At 43.7% G+C, this 21,858-nt stretch overlaps 1 protein-coding gene across 17 annotated transcripts in view; it reads left to right on the forward strand.

Annotated features, from left to right (window-relative positions):
• RBFOX1 (RNA binding fox-1 homolog 1) overlaps positions 1-21,858 on the forward strand; it is a 1,496,801-nt gene that overhangs the window by 356,557 nt on the left and 1,118,386 nt on the right. For 15 of the 17 annotated variants that reach the window (XM_080981485.1, XM_080981488.1, XM_080981483.1 and 12 more), the window contains exon 3: positions 14,260-14,292. The exons of the other annotated variants lie outside the window; for them this stretch is intronic. In XM_080981485.1, coding sequence (XP_080837611.1) covers positions 14,260-14,292 — 33 coding nt within the window. The remainder of the gene's footprint in view (positions 1-14,259; positions 14,293-21,858) is intronic. 17 annotated transcript variants of the gene reach the window in all.

Below are 21,858 nucleotides of genomic sequence, written 5' to 3' on the forward strand. Positions count from 1 at the left end.
TTATAACATTCCCCTGTTGTTTCAGTTCCACCCTTGGAACTACCCGCCACTGGTTTAACCAATGTACCTCTCTGGTTGTGTGACTTCGCATTACCTCGGTTAACAACTCTCTGTTGTGCCTTTGTCTCTGACTCAGACACAGCTTCAATCTGTCCTTGGTCGTTTACAATAGCAACATATGCAAGGTTAGCAAACTCCTTTGAATACCTCTTGGGTGGTACACCCTTCGTTGCTCTCTCAGACCTACGTAAGAGGTTCTGATCCTCTGTGCTCACTGGTTCAACCTTTGGATTCTGTTGAGAACCAGTAGCTATCAGTGGTTCTTCCTTCACCTGTGAAGGTCTATCCATTGTGTGAGATTTCCTCTCAATGACTGTGACAACTGAGCTGTCTGAGCTATCGCTGTCATCATCAGTACTACTGAACTCAATAAGATCAAACTCATCATCATCATCATCATCGTTTCCTGTGGGAAATGTCTGTACTACCCGCTCTTGCTTTGGAGCACTCTCTAGGAACTTTGTGAGAATCACCTGACCAGATTCAGACAAAATTACTCTGTAGAGACCCTTTTCATAACCCACAAAAATGCCTCTGGCATTCTTTACTCCACCTGGAGCTTCTGTTCTCACATGAGACCCGAAAACCTTAAAATAGGCAACAGAAGGTTTTCTACTGAACAGCTTCTCAAAAGGAGAACATCCCAACTCTGTTGAGACTTTTCTCAGCCACACATGAAGATAGGACGCTAATGATTCGGCCCAATATTCATGTGGCAAATGTGAACTCAGCAATTGCGCATTCATCCCCTTTTGCAATTCTTTGTTCACTTTTACACAGATCCCCCTGTTCCACGCTTCTTGCGAAACTGCCACTTTGTGGTCTATCCCTTTTCCATCCAGGAACTTCTGAAACTTCTGTAACAGAAAAACTTGTTTGTCATCTGTGAAAAGACAATCAATGTTAGCATCATGCATACTTTTAACCTTGTCACAAAACTCCTGAAACTTTTCTAAAGTTTCTTGCGGTTTCTCCATCATATAAACCCAAGAATAATTAGTGAAACAATCCACACACAAAAGGTAATATCGTGCACCGCCTCTAGATGGTTCTAGAGGACCAATCACATCAGCATACACCCGCTGAAATGCTCTGTCAACCTTCTTGGTGAGCTTCCTGGTGCTCGCACTGGTCACGCCTGTAAGAGAGATTTCGTTAGAAACATCAGAAGAATTACATTTCATGTAATCACTTTGATCAAAAGTCAACAAATACAGTCCATCTTTCTCTTTGGCAGTAAGAAACAGTTCTCCATCTTTGTAGATCTTGCAGCTTTTAGCATCATAGGACAGTTTCAGTCCTTTCTTTGCAATCTGCGACACGCTCAGCAGATTAAATCTCAGTTCTGGAACCAGGTAAACATCATTTATAGTCAAGTTCAGACTCTCAAGATACACAGTCCCAATTCCAGTCGCTTCCAACTCCTGACCGTTGGCCTGTTTCACAGTGAAGCTTTGCTTCTTCAACGTCGAAAACAGTCCTCTGTGCGGGCACAAATGTTTTGTACAGCCCGTGTCGATTATGAATGCGTTCCCAACATCTGGCGTGGTTCCTTTCGCCATCATAGCCTTTGCAGGTTTCACCTGGCACTTGGAACGGCTTTTGCCTGACGCCTGAGGCTTCGTAGAGCTTTTCTTTGCTCCTCTTGACTGGCGCGGCTTCTTACAGTTTCGCTGTAGATGCCCAGTCTGTCCACAATTGTAGCATCGGACAGCACTCAATGCTACACCATGCTCTCCAGTAGCATCAGCAGTGGGGGAATTAGAACTCTGTTCTTCCCTCCCCCTGTCTTTTTCTTCCAGTGCAGCAAGTCTGTCGTGTTCATTCAGGACCACAGCACAAACTCTCTCCGCGGTCAGCTGCGCGGCCGGTAGGGAACCAAGCTGACTGGCAACAACCTTGTAGGTGCGGCTAAGGCTGTTTATCATCATGAAGCAAAACACTTCCTCCTGAAGACGGAAATTGCGTTCCACCATCTGTTGACGCAGAAACTTCATTTCTGTCAGGTGCGCTTGAACATCTCCATCAGGCGCAAGTCTCAGATTGGTCAATTTCTCAAAATACAGCAACGCTGAAGAACCAGCATCTCTCTGATGCGTTGTACGCAGCGTGTCCCATACCTCTTTCGCATTTTCTAAATGCTGAACATGCACCAACTGATCATCTGAGACACACAGAATTATAGCAGTCCTGGCCCTTACATTCTGTGACTCCCAACCTCTGGTTGGTGCTGCAGGGATGGGGTTTTCAATTACATCAAAAAGCCTCTGATTCTGCAGCAGGGCCTTCATCTTTACAGACCAAGATGAATAATTGTCATTGGTTAAGGAAGGTGGGCAAGGCAAACCTCCTTTCTTGGCATCCATCTTGAAGCCAAGCCTCTTCAGCTTTCCAGCCCACACTCTCAAACAAACTGTAAAATCCAACAGTTGTTTTTTCCTTTCTCACGCAGCAAACTGCAAATTGTTTACGCTCTTTGCACCTGGCAGCTAAACTCAGGCTGCTATTGAAAAGTCCCTTCCAAGAGCTCGTAAACCTTGTAGCCAAAACATTCTCTGGTTTTGTTTCGCTTTCCCAGGCTTACACTCACAGTCCAGCCCCTTTGCCAGTAACTTTCCGTTACCTAGCAACAATGCATTTCAATGGGACTCCTTATCTACCACAAAAATTTGTGGAATGCAGGCTTCAGCCTTCAAGCTGCAGGCCTCTTCCTCCGGAGCTTTTGTTTTCTTTGAAACGCAGCTCCGTGAACCAGGGAATTAATCTTCCTGCGTTCACACTTTTAGCCCGAAATGCAGCATACCTTGAACTTTGTTGCTCTGGAAAACACCTCTTCTTTCCATCAGCTGTCTGTGGAGCCTCTGGCTTTTCTCAGACGCTTTTCTCTTCCTCCTTGGAGCAGAGGAGGACAATCCACCAGCCTCTCATGCAGATGTCCGATGAATCGCAACCATCCGAAGGCTGCCACTGTTGGAATTCTGCCTGGGTCAGAGGAATGTGCCACAAGCGTAGGCACCGGCAGATATTCCTGTCGACCTCCCCGCGTCTCCCAACCTCTGCTGATAAGCAGGCGAGGTCCGGCGATTCTTCTCAGATGTATGAGAGGAACACACCGTTGTTCCTCTCTCCCCTTTGGTGTCCCCAGGGAGGGGAAAGAAGCAGACAGAAAACTATTTACATCATTTATTTCTGCCTCTTACATCAGTACAGAGAATCATGTCTGCTCTCAACAACAGCTAGAAGAAAACTCCTCCCAAGTACATCCAGTACGGGTCATATGACACACACACACTGAGCTAACATCCGGTGCTCAGTACAGAATGGACTGCCCCTTTGTTCCCATGGCAACAGTCACAAACATCCTGTCTGGCTTTCCAGCCACAAGCAGCTGGCTGAGCTGCTAGAGCCTTTGCTTGCTGCAGCATTGGTGCTTTATGGTAACAGAAACGTCATCAAAGATGGCCATTAAAAGGGTGGAATGGGGCAGAGTGGGGCGCAGCTGGGGTAGAATGGGCCAGAGCAGGGGCAGAATGGGGTGTTTCAATTTCGCACAATTTCACACAAGTGCGCAATGACTCAGAATGCAATCCCAGTGCAAATCAGGGGGTTGTCTCTATATCTTGCATTAGAGATACATAACTGTTCAGTATTTTGTTTAAATGCAGGAAATGATCTCAGGCATTAGCCATTGTGTAGAGATAACAAGTGGCTCTTGCTGGTATGCGAACACACCCAGTTTGGCATGTTATTTTTTATTATTATTATTATAATCCTTTAGACTGATAAGCATCAGCTATTATGGCTTTTCTTTCCAAGGATTAAACACTTTAAAAAACCTGCATCTTTCTGGAAGATTACAATAAAATGCCAGTGATCTGTGCAAAATAGCCAGTAGGGTACTTTTGAAATGGTAAAACAGGCTGCAGAGATTCTTGGTATGTTAAAAGTGCTAGTAATCTCTTATGCTCTTGTTGGGAAGATAGCTGCACAGAGGGTATTTTTCAGATCCCAGTGGAGGAAACTGCATAAGTATTGATTTGCAATGTGCAGAGTTTTTATTTTTTAAAAAGATTGGATATATTAAGGACATCGTGGCAAGTTTGACATAAGCCTATTACCAAGGACAATTTCAGAGTTAAGAAAGCATATTCTATGGTAATTAGGAGGCTGAGGTCATAGTATGAACTGATTTAGTTTAATTTTCATGGGTAAAAGTTTTCAGAATCAACCAGCGTTGGCTCATAATACCCCTACCGTGACGACTCAATCTTACTAAGGAACCATCTTACATTATCAAATGTTGAGGCCCTGGTTTTAGCACTAGGAAATGAGTCATCCTTTCATGTCAACACAGTGGCCTAGGGCTTGGTATAGTCCTTCAGAAAGCAATTGCTAGATTTCTTGTGCTCTTTTTGCTAATTTATCCATAGTCACCTGGACCGCACTTCATTTTTGTAGCTGCAGTTGTGAGCATTATCCTACTTCCACTACATCACAGAGATGTGCAAGGTAGGAGGGGTGAGCAAATGGTTATTAGCAAGGACATGGAAAAGAACCTATGAAATGACCACTCCTAGTCGTCATCCCCCCAAAATTGTGGTCTTTCCCCAACTCCCCTGCTGCCAAATGTAGCAGTGCCCATGTGTCCCCCAGTTGTGTGATTCCTTTGCCAGCTGTATCAAAAGGATTCTCACCTATCTGCTTCATCTGAATAAAGATAGTTGTGGTCCGTGGGGTGACGCAGACAGGGTGGGGCGGCTCACCTGCCTTCTCAGCACTGAGTATCAGCGCCAGTTCCTGAAAAGGGGAAGTGAGATGCACGGGGAGCTCATAGTGCTGTGAGCCTAGCGATGGAGTCAATGCAGTGCTTCTTCCCTTGTTTCCCTCTCCCCCAACAACTCCCCTCTCCTTCTTAGGGACCAGCATTGATGTCTGATGTCTGGAAGGCAGGTGAGCAACACCACCCTGCTTCCAATACCTCACTGACTGCTACTGGACCCAAGTAAGAAGGTCCGTGTAGAGCTTGTCTGAATTTCGGGGTGGGAGTCTTTTTAGAATAAAGTTGTAAACTCAAAAACAAAAAAGCAGCCAGTCCCCAGTGGGACCCTCCAACCAGCTTAGCCCTCTGAGGCCTGGGGCAAAAGTACCCAGCTGTCTGCCCCACACCTGGTATTGACCTGCAGGTAAGCACTGTCATAGAGGTATACAAATTGCCCACATCCACATTGGCTGTGCTTGGGGCAAAAGATGCTTCCTTGTATGCAAGGGTTTCCTACACTTGGATCAGGATAGGTAGATAGGCAGATCAACTGTAGCTTTTGAAACATTTGCCACTTGTGGGTAACACGGTGAGACTTCCCTTTCATGCATTTGGCCATGTCCCTTTCATTGCATTAGCTTGCAACCCCAAGCCGTTTTAGTCCAGTACGAAGCCAGCATGTGGGACTAATATGTTAACATCTGTTCCGTACAGCAAACGCACAATGACCTTGGTGTATCATCATTAATTTTCTCTCCAAACAAACCAGCCAGAACTATTGCTAGTAGAAACAATTTGAGGAACATCAGCATATAGTCAAACTTATTTAGTCTGTGACATTGATAGAAGGCCTGTTGCTGTTTGAACACAAATTCATCAAGGCAGCAGAGGCGGAAAACTCGCCTCAACGGAACATGCAGCAATGGTCGGTACACTGGAGACATTTCGCTTCCCCCCACCCTCCCAGTTCTGTCTCTTTTCAAATGCTGAATGGACCATGCAGTCTTTCGAAAAACCTTGGGCAGATAAATTTAATCCGAACACATCCAAGCTTCGACAAATATATTCATCTTCATTTCAACGCCTTATAGTTTCAGAGATAAACGCTTAAATCAACAAAGTGGTAACAGCACTCCTCATAGAAATTTTACTAGATCATTCAGGCCTAGCCTTGATATCAAGAGTTACACCATGCAAAGAAGAGACACATTTCTTGGTTTCTTTACATTTTTAAGTGACAAACAGCTTGGGGAATGGACTTAGTTACAGAATTTGTCTAGAATGTTTTGATTTAAAAGTTTGAAGCTCTAAGGCAGAGATGGGGTAGTCTGTGGCCCTCCAGATGCTAATGACTGACAACATGGGCAATGGATGAACGTGGGCAATGGTCACTGGGACTAATGAAAGCAGGAGCCCAGCAACTTCTGGAGAGTCACAGGTTCCCCACCTCTGCACTAAGGGTCTGAGAAAGGGTTTGGAAGTGGAACAGAGTCCTTATCAACTGGGGCAACGATCCACAAACTGCCAAAGTTGCTCACTCATCTGGTCTGTATTTCTGAGTCCAAACTATTAACATGATATTGGGTTTTATTCCCCCTAAGGGCCCAAGCTACTCCTAATGTGTCTCTTGAAACATGTAAACTTCTGGAAGCCATCTCCCCAGAGACAAGCTGTAGCTCAGTGTTAGAGCAGCTAAAGGTAGAAAAGTCCCATGTTCCATCCTGGGAATCTCCAGGTGGGGCTGTGAAAGACCCCTGTCTGAAATCTTGGAGAGTTGCTTAACTAGATGGATCAGTGGTCTGGTGTGGCAGCTTCCTATGCTCCCGGTAGTAGCCGGTGGGCCATGGGTGGAACTGTGTTGCTCACCTGCCTTCTCAGTCCTACACTTTGCAGCAACTTACCAAGAGCAATCCAATGCTCCTGGCTACTGCACCCGTGCTGTGTCTGCACTGCACTACTCTCCTGGTGCCTTAACCCTTCCCGTCAGTAAACAGCAATGTCTGGAAGGCAGGTGTACTGATGAATACTTGGAGAAGGTCACAAATGCAGCCCCACCCCCCAACACTGCCCTCCTGGCTGCTACTGTAGGTTCCTATGATTATGTCTACTTAGGATGCTATTCATGTTAAGAACTTTATATCTTCTTCTTCCTCCTCCTCCTCCTCCTCCTCCTCCTCCTCCTCCTCCTCTTCTTCTTCTTCTTCTTTTGTATTAGGTCTCTGATCCTGAATTCAAATGATAACCCTTTCAGTTCCCTAAGCTACTCCTTACTGGTACTTTGGAAGCAAATAATATTGACATTGAGTTCTTAGTTCAACTAGTCCCTGCAAAGAACACAAGACAGACAAGCCACAATAATCAATAAAACGCAGTGGGTGTTACCTGATGCTTCCAAAGAAGCCACAACAAGAACAAAATGTTGATACGTTCGAACACACAGTTTACAATGTTTGCTTTTCTGTAATTCCTTCTCAGTTGCAGTGCAGTGGGTGCAAACCTAACTCTCCAAGAGTCATGCTCCTCTTAGTTAGAGAAAATGTGGGTTATGATAGCAAAACCATCTATGTTAGACAAGTCAGTTAACAAGATCATACGACCTTTCCTTCCGAGTTCCTCACATATAACCCAGTGTGAAAAATAAAAGCAGCTGCCAGAGCTCTGCAAATAAATAAAGGTTCTTTTTCTGATAATCAGTTTTCTACAGAAGTGCCTTTCGAGAGACTAGGACTATGCTGCTTGCAGCCTTGAATCACAAAAGACCCCATGGTCTTCATCCAAGGAGCTCGTGGTAGTATTTTCATGGGGTTTACCTCTCCATTTTATCATCACAATAACCCTGTAAGGTAGAATGGACTGAGTGAGAATAACTGGTTGAAGATCACCAATCATGGGTGAGTGGGTCTTCAGACCCAAATATCTCCTGGTCAAACATTCTAGTCATTGGCCATGCCACAAAATGGGGGTGGGCAGTCTGTGGCCTTTGGTCTAATTTCATGTGAGGGAGGGAGAAGGGTTAAAGTGGATGGCAGAAAAGTAATGGCCCCACATATCTTTGACTCTAGTCCCTCCTACCTCCAGTATGTGGTCCCTGACAGATTAACTCTGAAGGAGTGCAGCCAAACTACAAATAAAGTTGCCCTGGCATAGACATATTTTGTCAATTACTGCAGATACTCCAGAAATGTAGCGGTAGTGATTGTGCTAGTTTAGTGGTAGTACCAGCAGGGTGCCTCGGTCCAGTCTGGGCAAGACTGAACCCTTTACTAGGAACCTGATATCCAGAAGAGATCAAGAGGTTACAGAGATCAGGGCGGGGAGACAGCAGTAAAAAATTCATTAACTTCCCAGAAGTTCCCAGAGTTGTGGGCTTTTTTGGAATTCTGAGCTACAGTTCATTCTTAATGGAGTTACCGTGCCAAGTTTGGCTGACTGTTTGACCTCCCCTTTTTAGGAGTGTGATGATGTGTGAAAGCCTTGCTGTCAGACAGAAGCAATAGTGATGCAATTTTCAGGGCTAATGATTCAGCTGACCTAATGTCCTCTTCCAGCTGCTTTCTATTACTGTTGCTTAACTGGGACGATGAAGGCTCAAGGGACTGGCTTTATATAATGAACTTACTGTGCAATTATGGGCAGCTCCAGCAGGCATCTAGAGCAATATCCTTTTTTTTTCATTTTTTGGACACTGAACCTTTTTAAAAACAAATGAACATTAACCTGGTGTAACATGGACATTCCCTACAGTTTTTTGCGACCATCATGAAAGTCCCCGTAACTTTTTGGATTTCCCTTTGTATCTTTAGCTGGTCCACAATGAGGCAAAGAAACTTCTTGTCCTCCTGTAGAGCAACATAATCAAAATAATCTGGCACAAGCAATGGCCATGAAGAATAAGTAAGTTTTTAAGAGGTTCCAAAAAGGCATCACCAGACATGTATAATGTTCTGCTGCCTTTAAACTGACTAATCAGTTCTGGGGTCCAGGAGTTTTGGCACTCTTAGCTTATTTTTGAGGTGGCTAAGGGGTGTTTGTGAATCTCCTTTCTTTCATTCTTCAAATCAATCATCTCACCAGTGGTCTGCACACCTCAGCCTTCCCAAGTGCTCGGACTTCAATTAAAGCCCAGTGAAATGACATGTGACAACTTTTTCCATCGTGCTTTTTCAGAGCAGGGGTTGTGGGCAGCTGGGGGGAGGTGCAGAGGGCTGGAAAAATGCAAAGAAGAACTTTATTTTATCTGTCCTGAATTTTACAAAGACTCTCCTCCTGCAAAAGAGGGGAGTGGTTGTGGGCGGGAGCCGGTCTCCACCTCAAGCAAGGGGCATTAGCCCCCTGCCTCCAACTCACCTGGCTGGCGCCCACGCCCACGGACAGGCACCCAACCAGCTGCCTCCAAGGGGGCGTGAACGGCAGCTTAAATTGCGGCGGCGCTAGCCACCCGGCCTCACTCTTCATCATCCCATCGAGAGTCACCCACCCTCCACTCCCTTAGAGCTCAGGGTCTCAGTTTTCTTTTGGCCTTGCTATGGACCTTAGGTTGGTCGCCCTGGTTGTCGAGGGGGCCTGGTAGGAATTTTTCCATTTGGCATTAGGCATTTTGGTTTTTTCGCATACCTCGTAGCAATCGTCACAACTTTCTTGGTATTGGTGGGTAGGTTAGGCATTGGAATAATGTGTTGTGGTGTGTGGAAGGGCTAGGTGTGGCCATCGCCTACGCCTTCAGTTTTTGCGTATTCCGTTAAAGGAATCCGGCGGTCGTGTATTCTGTCTGATGCCTGCGTGGTGGGAGGCCATGACACGACCCTCAGTGACATCAGGGGAGAGCTTATAGTTGGATTAGCATCAACAGGCTCCATCTACTGGTGAATAACCCCCCCCTTTTAGACTCACCCCTCTCCGAGTGGGTGGAGTCAGCTGACGTAATCCAATGCCTAAGCCAATACCTTTTCACTTGCTGTAATCAATAAAGTTGTGGCCTTTTCTTGCCCATTAACCTTATATCACGTGTCCTCGTGTTTTCATTCCACTATGCGGGAATCGGGTCCTCGAACCACAACATTCAATTTCATTGGCTACCCATGAGTTTTAGTATTATGACAGAGGGGAATTTTTTTTTTCTATCTTCACTTTCTCCATGCCATGCACAATAACTTTTATCATGTCTTTATGCCTCCTCTGAGGGTGGGGACAAAATGACAGAGCTGCTCAGTGGTGGCTCCTTGTCTGTGGAATGCTCTCCCCAGGGATGCGTGCCTAGTGCCATCACTGCCTGTTTTTAGGTTCCTTTGGGCTTGACTTTTCTGCTTACTTTTTAGTGGAGTAGGGTGGTTGAGTTGGATCTGCACTTTTAGGCATATTATTACGAGTGTTGCTTAAATTTTCTAATGTTTGGTTTTGTAAGTCACCTTGAGTTCATCTTTTTGAAAAAATGTGACATCATCACCATCAAGTAAACAGGATTCTGTTGGAACCCTGCTCTTGTAGAGGCTTCAAAACTCAAGCATACCCCCATCTCCCATTTGCCTGCACTTCAAGTTCCAGTCTGCTTTGCCAGACCCCATCGGTATGTGTGCCATACCTCAGTAGGCAATGGCAATCAATGCTCATTGAAAAAGCATCTCCTCTCTGTCAAAAGCCATTGAGCAAGCATTTTTGGCTAGCTCTAGAAACATCCACCGTGCCCACTGGTGCTCAATAGCAAGCTAGGAAGTGCATGAATGATGATGATGATGCTATTCCCAGTACGCCACCTTTATTAAGTCTTGATACAGTTTCATGCAATAATATACAACTCTAACATTCCGAGCCTGTATATTTCAGGGGTGGTTTTAGAAACAACACACTATAAGCACAGATGTTGGATAAGAAGGTGAAGTGACTGATGGGCTGTCTGGCTGTGACGTTAATCAATATGTTAATGAGGGATGGGCTGAGCAGCTAATTCTGTCCCATTGCGGTGTCACTTGTACTCAATCTTATGTCTGTTATGTGTGCCGTCACATGCCATTCTACCCCATCGATTGTAATTTGTATGCACTTCACATGTGCATTATACTTACAACATGCACTTTTCAATACATTCGCCAGTAAAATATGCGTCTTTTGTATGCAACTCTTATGTAAAGTGCATATTTTTGTGAACACTATTTGTGTACCAAAATATGCAGAGCAGAATCCAAAGATGTGAATAATCCAGCAGCCTATTCCATAGACTGTGTAGACATGCCTTTGTAACATGAATTTTCTTTTTTAACCCATCAGTATCTATCTATGGAAATATTTTTTATAAGCGTGCACATTATAAATATGGAAATGTTTTCACAAGGGGCTAAGAAAACAATATGGATTGTTTCAATGTGATGGCAGTCAGCACAACATTAAAAATGAAATGCTACATACATCTATGGAATGGAATGCATAAGCATCCCAGGACTGGTTAAAGTGTCGCTGTTGATTTTGTGTGTGGCTTGGGGCTTATATGGGCAGGCTGTTGTTGTATAGTATAGTAATACATTTAAAGCAGTATCATGCCACTTTAAAGCTTCCTGGCTTTCCCAAAAGAATCCTGGAAGCTGTAATTTGGTTAAGGGTGTTGAGAGTTGTCAAGAGACATCTTCTTCTTCTTTGGCGATCACTCGTAGCCAAGGAAGATTGTCTTCCATAAACACAGTTTTAACGGTGGGTCCATAAGTGTCTGTGGAGGCCAATTCTGGATCCACACACCCTTCCACAGTGGGGACATTGGTTTGCAGGCGGGAGTTGATCACAGTATGGATTTGCCAAGGGTGCCTTCCTCTTAGCACATTTCTCCCTTTCGTCCTGAGTTTGAGTGTCTTCAAAGCCCTTGACACCTTTGGTAATGGCTGTTCTCCAATTGGAGCACTTGCAGGTCAGTTTTTCCCAGTTGTCAGTGTTTATACTACATTTTTTAAGATTTGCCTTGAGAGAGTCTTTAAACCTCTTTTGTTGACCACCGGCATTATGCTTTCCATTTTAAAGTTTAGAATAAAGTAGTTAAAAGACATCTATTCCACTCAGAAAGCTACAGTTCCCAGAGTTCTCTGGGAAGAGGGATTGAATGTTAAACCACTTCAAGGTAAGATCAAAATCCCACACTCACCAAAATCCTTTAAAAAAAAATAAAGTGCCCTGTGAATGATGCAGAAAAAACTTGAAGCTTCTTTCACAGAGGAAGGAACCCTTGGATAAATCTGAGGAAAGCACTATAATGAATGGCACAAAATAAGATTTCACTGAGCAGCCAACTTAGGGAATCTAAAGCGTTTGAAACCCCAGACTGTTTCCTATTGAGGACAGGCAAGGAATGCCATACTCGCGCTTTGATTTCTCCTGACTACATTGTCGGCTTTCTTAAATGAGAGACAGAGAGAGAATGTCAGTGAGAGAAATGAGGACTCTTGAAAACCATGTGAAAAGAGCCCTAACGAAAAAGAATGCTGGAAAGCAAAAAGGTCTGTAAAGGTGTGCAGCAGCCGACATGTGCAGAATGATCAAAGGGCTATGAAAGACACGTCTCCTCCATTGCAGGATCTTACTTTTCATCAAGCTCCTCCAACAGGTGCCATGATAGCTGTGCCACTTGCAAGAAATGGCAGATGTTGCCGACAGAGAGAAGAGAAGGCGAAATGTAATGCACAGTGACAGTTTAGGGAATAGAATAGTAGTAATTAAAAACCAGGGGAGGGCCCTAGCTCAGTGGTAGAGCATCCGCTTCACGTGCAAAAGGGTCCAGGTTCGATCCCCAACATATCCAGGTAGCGCTGAGAGAGTCCTCCCTGGCTGAATCACTTGAGAGCTGCTGCTGGTAGCACAGCACTGAGCTAGATGGATCAATAGTTTGATTCAGCCTAAGGGGGGGGGTATTTCAAATTTTAGCTGTGCCCTGTCTGAGCCCAGAATTTGGCACACCCACACACCCACCTATGTCCTTCCATTCTGCTCAATTCATGATGTCATAGTTGCACCGTCCTGCCTCTAAATAGGGATTACAAATGGGGAGAGTGCTGTTGTTCTCAGCTCCTGCTCTGGGGATTCTGGCCACTATGAGAACAGGATGTTGGACTAGAAGTGTCATTTGCCTGATCTAGCAGATTCTTCTTATGTTCATAACTCCCACCATCCTTCATCATTGACCATGATGCCTGTGGCTGATGGAAGTTGGAATCCACCAACATCTGGAGCAGAGGCACCAGCTTGCAAGGGTGATTGGGGTGCCAGCACTGTGCATGTGAACATTGCATGCACACAATGTCCCAATGTCATACGCGCGCCATCAGGATGTTGGGAGGACCTGGGGTGGAGGCAAATGTGGTGGCATCATGGCTTCAATGGCAGATGGCTCCTCCTCCTGCCCATGATGTCACCACCAGCAGAGGGATGCTTTGACCCTCCTTCCTCTCCTCAGCAGGAGGAGATGAACAAGAAGGAGTCGGCCATTGAAGCCACACCATGCTTGGCTCTGTGCTCAGCCTCCTCCATCCCCTGATTTTTTTGGACAATGGGGAGGGTCCCTCCCAAAACTATTGGTGGGGGGACAAGAGGGCTCTGCCCTCATGAGTTGGCTCTCCTGATCTAGAGGGACTTGTTATATAATTACCCTTTTCATTGAACTCAGCAGCTTTTGCACAGCTGATAGTGGCACAACTACATGTTCTTTAGTCCTATGCTACAGATAATATTTTGAAAGAGAATGAAAAACAGAGCTTCGGCTTAGTATTTGCCTCTGACTGCAGCTCATTCCTAATGGTCTGAAGCAACAGAGAGAAAGAGACCAATGAATGACCCCGTAATGCTTGCTTTGAAAAAGTAGAGCAGAATATTGGCAAATACTTACACAGGCCAGGGTCAAGAGAAGTGGTATGCTTCTGAATACCACTTGCTGGAAACCTCAGGAGGAGAGAGTGCTGTAGTACTTAGGCTCTGTTTGTCGGCTTCCCAGGAACATCTATTTGGCCACTGTAAGAAAAGGATGCTGGACTACATGGATCTTTGATTGAATCTAGTAAAGCTCTTCTTGTATACAAGCTGATACTCTTGGCACAACACCAGCTGAAGCACAGCAGAGGACAAGATAGCCATTCTTCCCTCTGGGAAGCATGCACAGAGCATAAGGTAGCCAAGTCACTGTACTAAAGTCTCCAGCTTGAGACCCCTAACATGGGCATAAAGCAATAGAACTGGGTGTTTTCCTTGATTCCATTTTGACAGTTGTGTGTCACACTTTTAGAAAGGAAAAGACCAAGTTACACTGAAGTTAAATGTTTTCACTTCCTCATCAGAATAGGAGAGAAGCTTGCTGCATCATGGACATACCTCTTGCCATGACCCTCCAGCCACAATAGCTTAAGAGGCAATTAATCCAATTCCTTATTTGTTGAATCAATACTAATGCAATGTTTTCCCTCTCCTATAATTTGCAGGCTTTGACTGTTCTGACCGTCAACAACATCGAGGTAGGGAATTCTGGTTTGTTCTGACTGCATTTATGTCTCTGAGTGATTGAGGAAATCGGACTGCCTGCGTACGATGGAATGTACACATTTGAGCTTTAAGGTTCTTCCTTAAGTTGCTTTGGTATCGTTGTATCAGGTTGTTTGGATTTAATTCACAAGGACATTATTTTGGAATAGCTTTATTCTTCTCTATCCTGTTTAGACTTTCTAATCCTCCACATATCTGTAAATCTAGCAAAAGAGGAGTAGAGCATAACCTGCTCACACCATAATGAGAGCTATGTGCTTGCTGAGATTCCTGTGGGAATATGGCTATATGTACAGAATTAAACTTTCTCAAACTTGTGGCCATCATTTTTTTTTTAAGTTAGTTTCTAGCCCATGTGACTGCTAAAAGTTGCTTGCTTGCTTAGAAACTTTATTGTGGGTGAAAAAGCATAAGTCCTGAAGAAATAACTTTACAGGTTGTAATAATATAAGTCTCTCCTTGATTTATTGGCAGGAGTGGGGGTATGTGATTTGTGTGAAACATTTGGCCTAGTGTACCTTATCTCCATGAAGAGAAACTGGTAACTTCTTGTTGACTGGAGCCAACCAGTGCCAATGGTAGAAGACCAGTTTGGTCCTCATTATATCAGTGTCTAGAACTGTGGCATTCCTCTTTTCCACATAGAAAAGAATGGCACGCAGTCATTCATATGGAATAAAGTCAATGTGTGCACTCATGGACATTGTTGTGTTGGAATTAGAACTGATCCTTGCCCTGGCAACTCAGCTCCTAGAAACCTGCTCCAATCTGCATAACTCCACCTCTTTATTTGAATAGCCCCACCTCTCTCGAATGAGAAATGTCTGACCCTTCAGATCTTGTTGGACTATAACTCCCATCATCCTTGATCATTGGGCAAAATGGCGGGAGCTTGTGGGAATTGGTGTCCGATATCTGCCAACCTTACTATCTGCATTGGAGGCTCATATAGTCCATTGCATGGTGACTTAGGTGACCCCATTTGTGGAACTACCTATCTTTGAAGGTACAGTCTGATGATCCCCCCCCCATCAGCTATAAATGTATCTATTCACACAGGCATTGTGGAGAAAAATGTAAACCTAAGCACAGGGGTTTTTTTATGTCTACAGCTGGACTATTTGAATGGCTAGGTGCTGTGTCTTTCATCTTATTTAATTTAATGTGCATATTGTTATTTATAGTATGTTATTGGTACACTGCTCAGGGATTGTCCAAGGCATTTTGCTCCCTGGTGACAAGTTAATGCTGCTCTCCCCACTTTCCATATGCAGAAGCTTGGCAGCTGAATCTTACTTCAATACTGGCCAAAAGCTGGAGGGGCTGCCCCTGATACCCTCCAGTATTTGCTGCCTGAGGAGGTTGCCATACTGCTCTTAATGGTAGCACCAGCTTTAACAGGGATGCCAACTTGAATAAAATATTGTGGGGGCCCCGGTAAACCCCACCCTGCATAATTGATCACATGATGCAGTGCACACACACCATTTGAATGGGAATGCCCATCAACTTTGTGGGGAGCCAGGCCCCTCAAATATTTTATTGTGGGGGTCAAAGCCCCCATTGCCCCTAGGAGTTGGCTCCTATGAGCCCTGACATTGCCCTGGCGTCCTCTGGGATAAAGTACAGTATAAAAGTACAGTGAATTAATAAATAAAACATCTGAAGGGCCACAGATTCCCTGTTCCCTTCATTATAGGAAGACAGAATCCATATCCCTATTTTCTGAATCCTTTGTGGGAAGAGGGCAACTGGGGATAAGTGCATTACCTACCTGCCTCCACTATTGCCATGCTCACCACCCTCCACATATGGGAAGGCTAACCTTTGAAGTGGGAAGCTTATAGAGTTCCCACACAGTTTGAGAGCCTGGGAATTCAGGGTTGCAAATCACAAGTGGGGAGCTTGCACCAGTTGAAAAGGCTGGATGGAATCTCATGGAGGGTTGTGAGCATTTAGTTGGCCACTGTGAGAACAGGATGCTGCACTTGATGGGCCTTTGGTCTGATCCAGCAGGGCTCTTCTTAAATTATTATGGGATAGTAACATGGGAATGAAGCTAGTGTGCTCATGTCCTCTGTCCCTCATCACGTGATAGTGAAAATATCAGGACCTGGGGTATGTTTCTGTGTCTTTGTGTGTTTTGCATGATGGCTAATAATTTCCCAGGTTGCTCGCATGGATTTGTACGTGAGAAGCTGCTGGCATACTTTGAAAAAGAAATCTATTAGCTGCCATGTTTTTTCTTTCACAGAAGTAAGCTGTTAATTCCCTGTTGCCGCAATGGCCCAGCCACTGTGCCTTAAAAAAAATAAAACCAGCCTTATTTTATTTCGGTGAACAGAGACTTCCTCATTTAAATGTAATATCAGTTGATAGCCTAGAGAGTGTTTCTATATGAAGCTGGCCCCAGCTTCACAGCAGGAAATTTGTGATGCTCGCTAAAGCTAATGTTTAACTATAACAAAATGTCTAGGTGACTGTTTCAGTCAGATAAATTTTTAATAGGAACCTTTGGTAAATTAAATTGCATTATTAAAGAGAATAGATAAACTTAGCTAGTTGCTTTAAAGAACAAGGACATAAGTTCACTTGCATTTGGAACAGGAATGACAATCTAATTCACTCAGATTCAACTTGAAAGTGATGTTTGCAAGCCTCAGACCTGCCTGTCGTACAAATATGAATGCTAGATTAAACATCGCTGAGTATGACAAAGTTCAGAATTCTGGTAATCTGTGACTATAACAATTTTTGTGTTTCCATATGCTAACAAACTGTTTTTTTTAAAAATGGGAAAAATAGATGGGTTTCACAAACGTATTCACATCTCCTTAAAAAAAGGGCACAAGTTTTATTTAGTAGTGGGGGCCAAAGAACCCATTTTGTTCCTGAAACATGTAATGTGAAATTAAGTGTCACTTTCCCACTTCAATCAACATTATTAGCTGCTGCCAGGAAGTAGGGGAGGTGATAAAATAATGGAGCATTTCTGCTATGAAACAGTGTAAAAAGAAGATAGAAAATTGCATACAAGGCTGCTTGGTTGGGGGTTGGTTGGTAGCAAATCAAATAATATTTAGTTCACCCTAGGGATGGATGAATCTTGTGAATATTGGTTTCATATAGTTCCACTATTAATTTTAATTTGTCATGTTTGCAGATATCAGTTTGCCTTTTTTAAAAAAAGGAAAGAGTCCTTCTTTTCATTACATTTTCTCAGCTGTTTAGTATGCATTTTTCCTTATATGTACTTTTTATTGCAATTTTAGGAAATATGTACATTTGTGCAAGCAATTCTCCTACCAGAATGCATTTTTGTAAGTTAAATTAAATGTTGCTATTTTCTGATCATTCCATCACACCAGGCATTTCTGCTTGCCAGAAGGAACAACCCCACCCCCCTGTGCACTTTTCTGGGGGTTCTCCTGGCTTTCCAGAGTGGATTTGGAGGAAGGCATGGGGTATGGTGGAGGGAGGAGTGGGAGCCCTTACACTAGCTTCTGCTAGCAGTCTGTGTAGGTTAAATCCAAGCTATGACTTTTTGTACACATTTTCTGGTTGCAGAACTGCACTACAAAATTCAGGGATGTGTAAAGTTGAACACAGAGGTGCATATTAGCTCATGTATTGTTTCAGAAAATGTGTGAGTTTAGTTTAAAATGCAAGCTAAACTAAATTCCCCACCAATACCCTATAGGGATGGGGGAAGACATTCAATGCAGTTGATGTTTAAAGGCGAACCTACCTAATTCACACTTTCCAAAGCAATGTGTGAATGAGAAGACAGTTGTCCTTTGTAATGTGCACTTCTCCAAATTTTTCAGTGCAGTTCTCCATCCAAAAATGTACAAAAATGCATACACTGGGGTAAGGCATGCCTATAAATGACCATAATACTGAAAATAGCATACAAAATGCATTATCTTAATGTGTATGTTAGGCAAAATTGCATACAAATTCACGCTGAAATGCTGATAAATTTCCATCAGCATATGGTTGGGAGGATGGAGAAGTAGAAGCATGTCTCTTTCTACCCTCCCTCATGAGGAGTTTGGATTTGATATCCCGCTTTATCACTACCCGAAGGAGTCTCAAAGTGGCTGACATTCTCCTTTCCCTTCCTCCCCCACAACTAAAACTCTGTAAGGTGAGTGAGGCTGAGAGACTTCAGACCAATATGACTAGCCCAAGGTCACCCAGCAGCTGCATGTGGAGGAATGGAGATGCGAACCTTGTTCCCCAGATTACGAATCTACCGCTCTTAACCACTACACCACACTGGCTCATGAATGGGCAAGGCTCCAAATTAATTTGGTCTCTGATCTGGGTTGGGGCACCATCAGATGACAACTGCCTCCAGAACCCCAGATCAAAGGGGCCTCACACAGTCCTAATAGTCATGGCTTTATAAGATCAGGCTTTTTGGTGTATGAACTCCACAAGGTGTGGGTTTTTTTAATGACATATTTGGAGAAGGTAATCGTTTGGTAATATTTGCAAAATGTAAGAGCTTGTAAATTGCTTGGATGGCTTCTACGTACATCTCTTCAATTCAAAAAAGGGGAGCTGTACTGTCACATGGCTATGTATCATCTTGTAACTGAATGCTTGCGACTGGAGAATGTAGATTGGCTTTTTACAGCTTAAGCCTTGTTAGTCCTGCTGTATAACAGAGGGAAATTCTCAAAAGCTATTGGCATCTCTGCCCTTTTCAATGGATTGAGGCAGCAGTGCACACAATCTTCTTAATTCTTTGTAACTCTCTGATTACTTGCTTCCTTGGATCCAAGGTCTTTTTTTTATATTCCAGGGTATCAATATGTACAAGCGCACGTCTCACTTTTGATAAGGGGATGCTTTGTGTAAAGGCTTCATTTATTTTGAATAGTGATGGGCTTCCATTCTTGAACGACACATCCAAAACCACTCTAACATCTGCTTAATCCGGTTTTGTACTCTTGGATAATTCGACTGTGCATTTTTTGCCAGATACTTGAGATATCCAAAGGAAGAACAGCAATAGTGGTTTCCCTCTCTCTTACATATTTCAAATAGCTTTTCTTTCAGCATTCTGTTATAGCCATACAATTTCAGAGAAAGAAATATCTGGACTAGATGCAGCCAAGTAATTGGGAGACCCTGATTATTTTTAACACACAGGCGTTACAGCCATTGACAAGAGTCACCGCTGCAAGCCGCCAAGTCTCCCCTGAATAAATACCAGCTCCGCCTATACTGTGTCTTTTTAGTGTCCTTCTCCTTGTAAATATTCAAATTACACACTTTTTTATACAAAGAATATCTCATGCATATGGATTCTAATAAAAGATTGTTATCACAAATGGCTCCGCTCTCTTGTACAATAATACACTTAATGGGGCATGTTAATGTCATTACAAAGTAGACTTCTGAACAGGCTAGAATATGGCCATTTATTATCTAAGCCATGATAATAGGCAACATGTAACAATCAGATTTCAAGGCAATTCATCAATGTGGTCTGTTATGGGGGGGAGGAAGAGTGTTCAGTCTTGTATTCATGAATCACAATTTCTTGGGGTGTGAGGTGGTCATATCTGGATCCCGATCTGGAATGTGTGCTGCCCAACCCAGTTGTTGTGAAACTGGGCCTGAGCAGGACTGTCAGAACTACTCTATCGGACAGGCAAGGCCGGCATGGTATAGTGGGCAGAGTGTCAGACAAAGACCTCACAGACCAGCATTCAAATCCCCATGACCATGAAGTTCACATGAAGTTCACATGAAGCTCACCTTGGGACAGTCACTGCCTTGTTCAGCCTAACCTGCCTCACAGGGTTGTTGTTGAGATGAAATAATTGGAAGAACCATGTATGCCACATTGAGTTCTTTGGAGGAAAAGTTAAGATATGAAATGATGATGATGTCAAAATCCTGGTAGTTATTCATATCACGGCCAACCCAGAGGCTTCATCCAATCTCTAGGAGTAATGTTGAATACCCCATTCCCATCTGCACCTGCTGCTGTTGCTGCTGCTAAGGTAAGGAAAGTGGATAGGCCATGTATGTTGGAGGATGGTGAGGAGAATTTAAGGGGAAGGAAGGAGAGGTGGATGCATGGTGGCTACTGGGAAATATTCTGTAGCTCAGAATTTGACCCATTCTGGAAAATGATGTCAGGGCTTTTAAAGCTCAACTCTCATTTGTGGGCTTCATTTCTGGTCTATTTTACGTGCCGCCAAAAGTTCGTTCCTGAGCCTGGCTTCTCTCTCTGGAACTCAGCATGGAGAAATATGTCAGCTTTAGTTTCCCTTTCGTTTTTCCACATGCCATTTTCACTTATATATTCTGCATGCGTATCTTTTGGTTGGAGAGCTCACTGCAACATTTGGAGATGCGTGGATTTTGAAGGGTGGCTACATTTTGGCTTGAGTGTTGGTGTGGGAAACACAAGTGTATTTGCCTCATATTGAAAAAGTGAAGTCAACATCTCTCTCAAGGTACAAATGTGGTTCAGATGGGGCTCTGCAGGATGAAGGTCATTTTCAGTGTGACTGTGTTGCTGACATCCACAGGAGTGTCCTCCTAAGCCTTCCCTGAGACAAACATTGTAATGGAAGAAGGATTTATGCCTGTGCCAGGCAGACATTTCAAGCCATTTCCATGATTTGTGGTGCACCTCTTCCCTCAGGCTCATGAGCCCTGCGCAAAACTAACTGAACACAACTTTGCCTGTTGTACAGAGCAAATGTACACAAGCTATCAGTCTACTCCTAGCTTATCAAGAAATGCCATTCAGAAGCTATGTTTGCATGCTCTCTCTCTCTCTCTCACACACACACACACACACACACACACACTTCCTTTCTTGGAAGCAATAGGTCAAGCTTAGCAAGAAGGATACTTTAGAAAAGGCCGACAAATGTGTTAGTTTTTTGTTACCATATTGCTTTGCTGATGCTGGTTGTGTTTTTTAAATCTCTGAAAGAATTGACGACTGCTTCACTGGCCCACTTCCTTAGTATTTGGTAAAATGTCATGACCACTGTATGGGGTTATGTTGGAGATGGATGGGTCATGCTCTTTGTGTTGGCTATTTGCAGTTTAGTAGCGCTGCAGAGAACTTGCTGGGGAGACTATGCATTAAAAAGGGACTCAAAAATAACTTTAGCAAGGTTTTAATTACAAAAATAAAAACTCATTTTACACTAAATACATCAACAAACAAACATGACCCAACCACCAACCCATCCCCCAGGGCAATGGGAGAGCTAGGTGCTGCTCCTTATATACTATACCCAATTGCTGACACAGCTTGATTAACACAACTCAGCAGCACCTGCTATGTTTCACAGCTGTAAGACTGGGTCTCGTTATTTGCCCTGGCCCTTAAAGACATACACAACTTGTGAAGCAATAATGAACCTTCACATTTTAAAGTGACCATTCAACACTTTGTGCACCAGGCCAATTTTTCAAATGTTTGTTTGTAAGCCTCTTCTGTCTCATTTCTACATTTATCTGTGATTTATTTATTTAATGTTGCTTTTAAAAAG

The sequence above is a fragment of the Podarcis pityusensis genome (genome assembly GCF_964106645.2).
Source record: "Podarcis pityusensis genome assembly, chromosome: 14".
NCBI classification, from domain to species: domain Eukaryota; kingdom Metazoa; phylum Chordata; class Lepidosauria; order Squamata; family Lacertidae; genus Podarcis; species Podarcis pityusensis.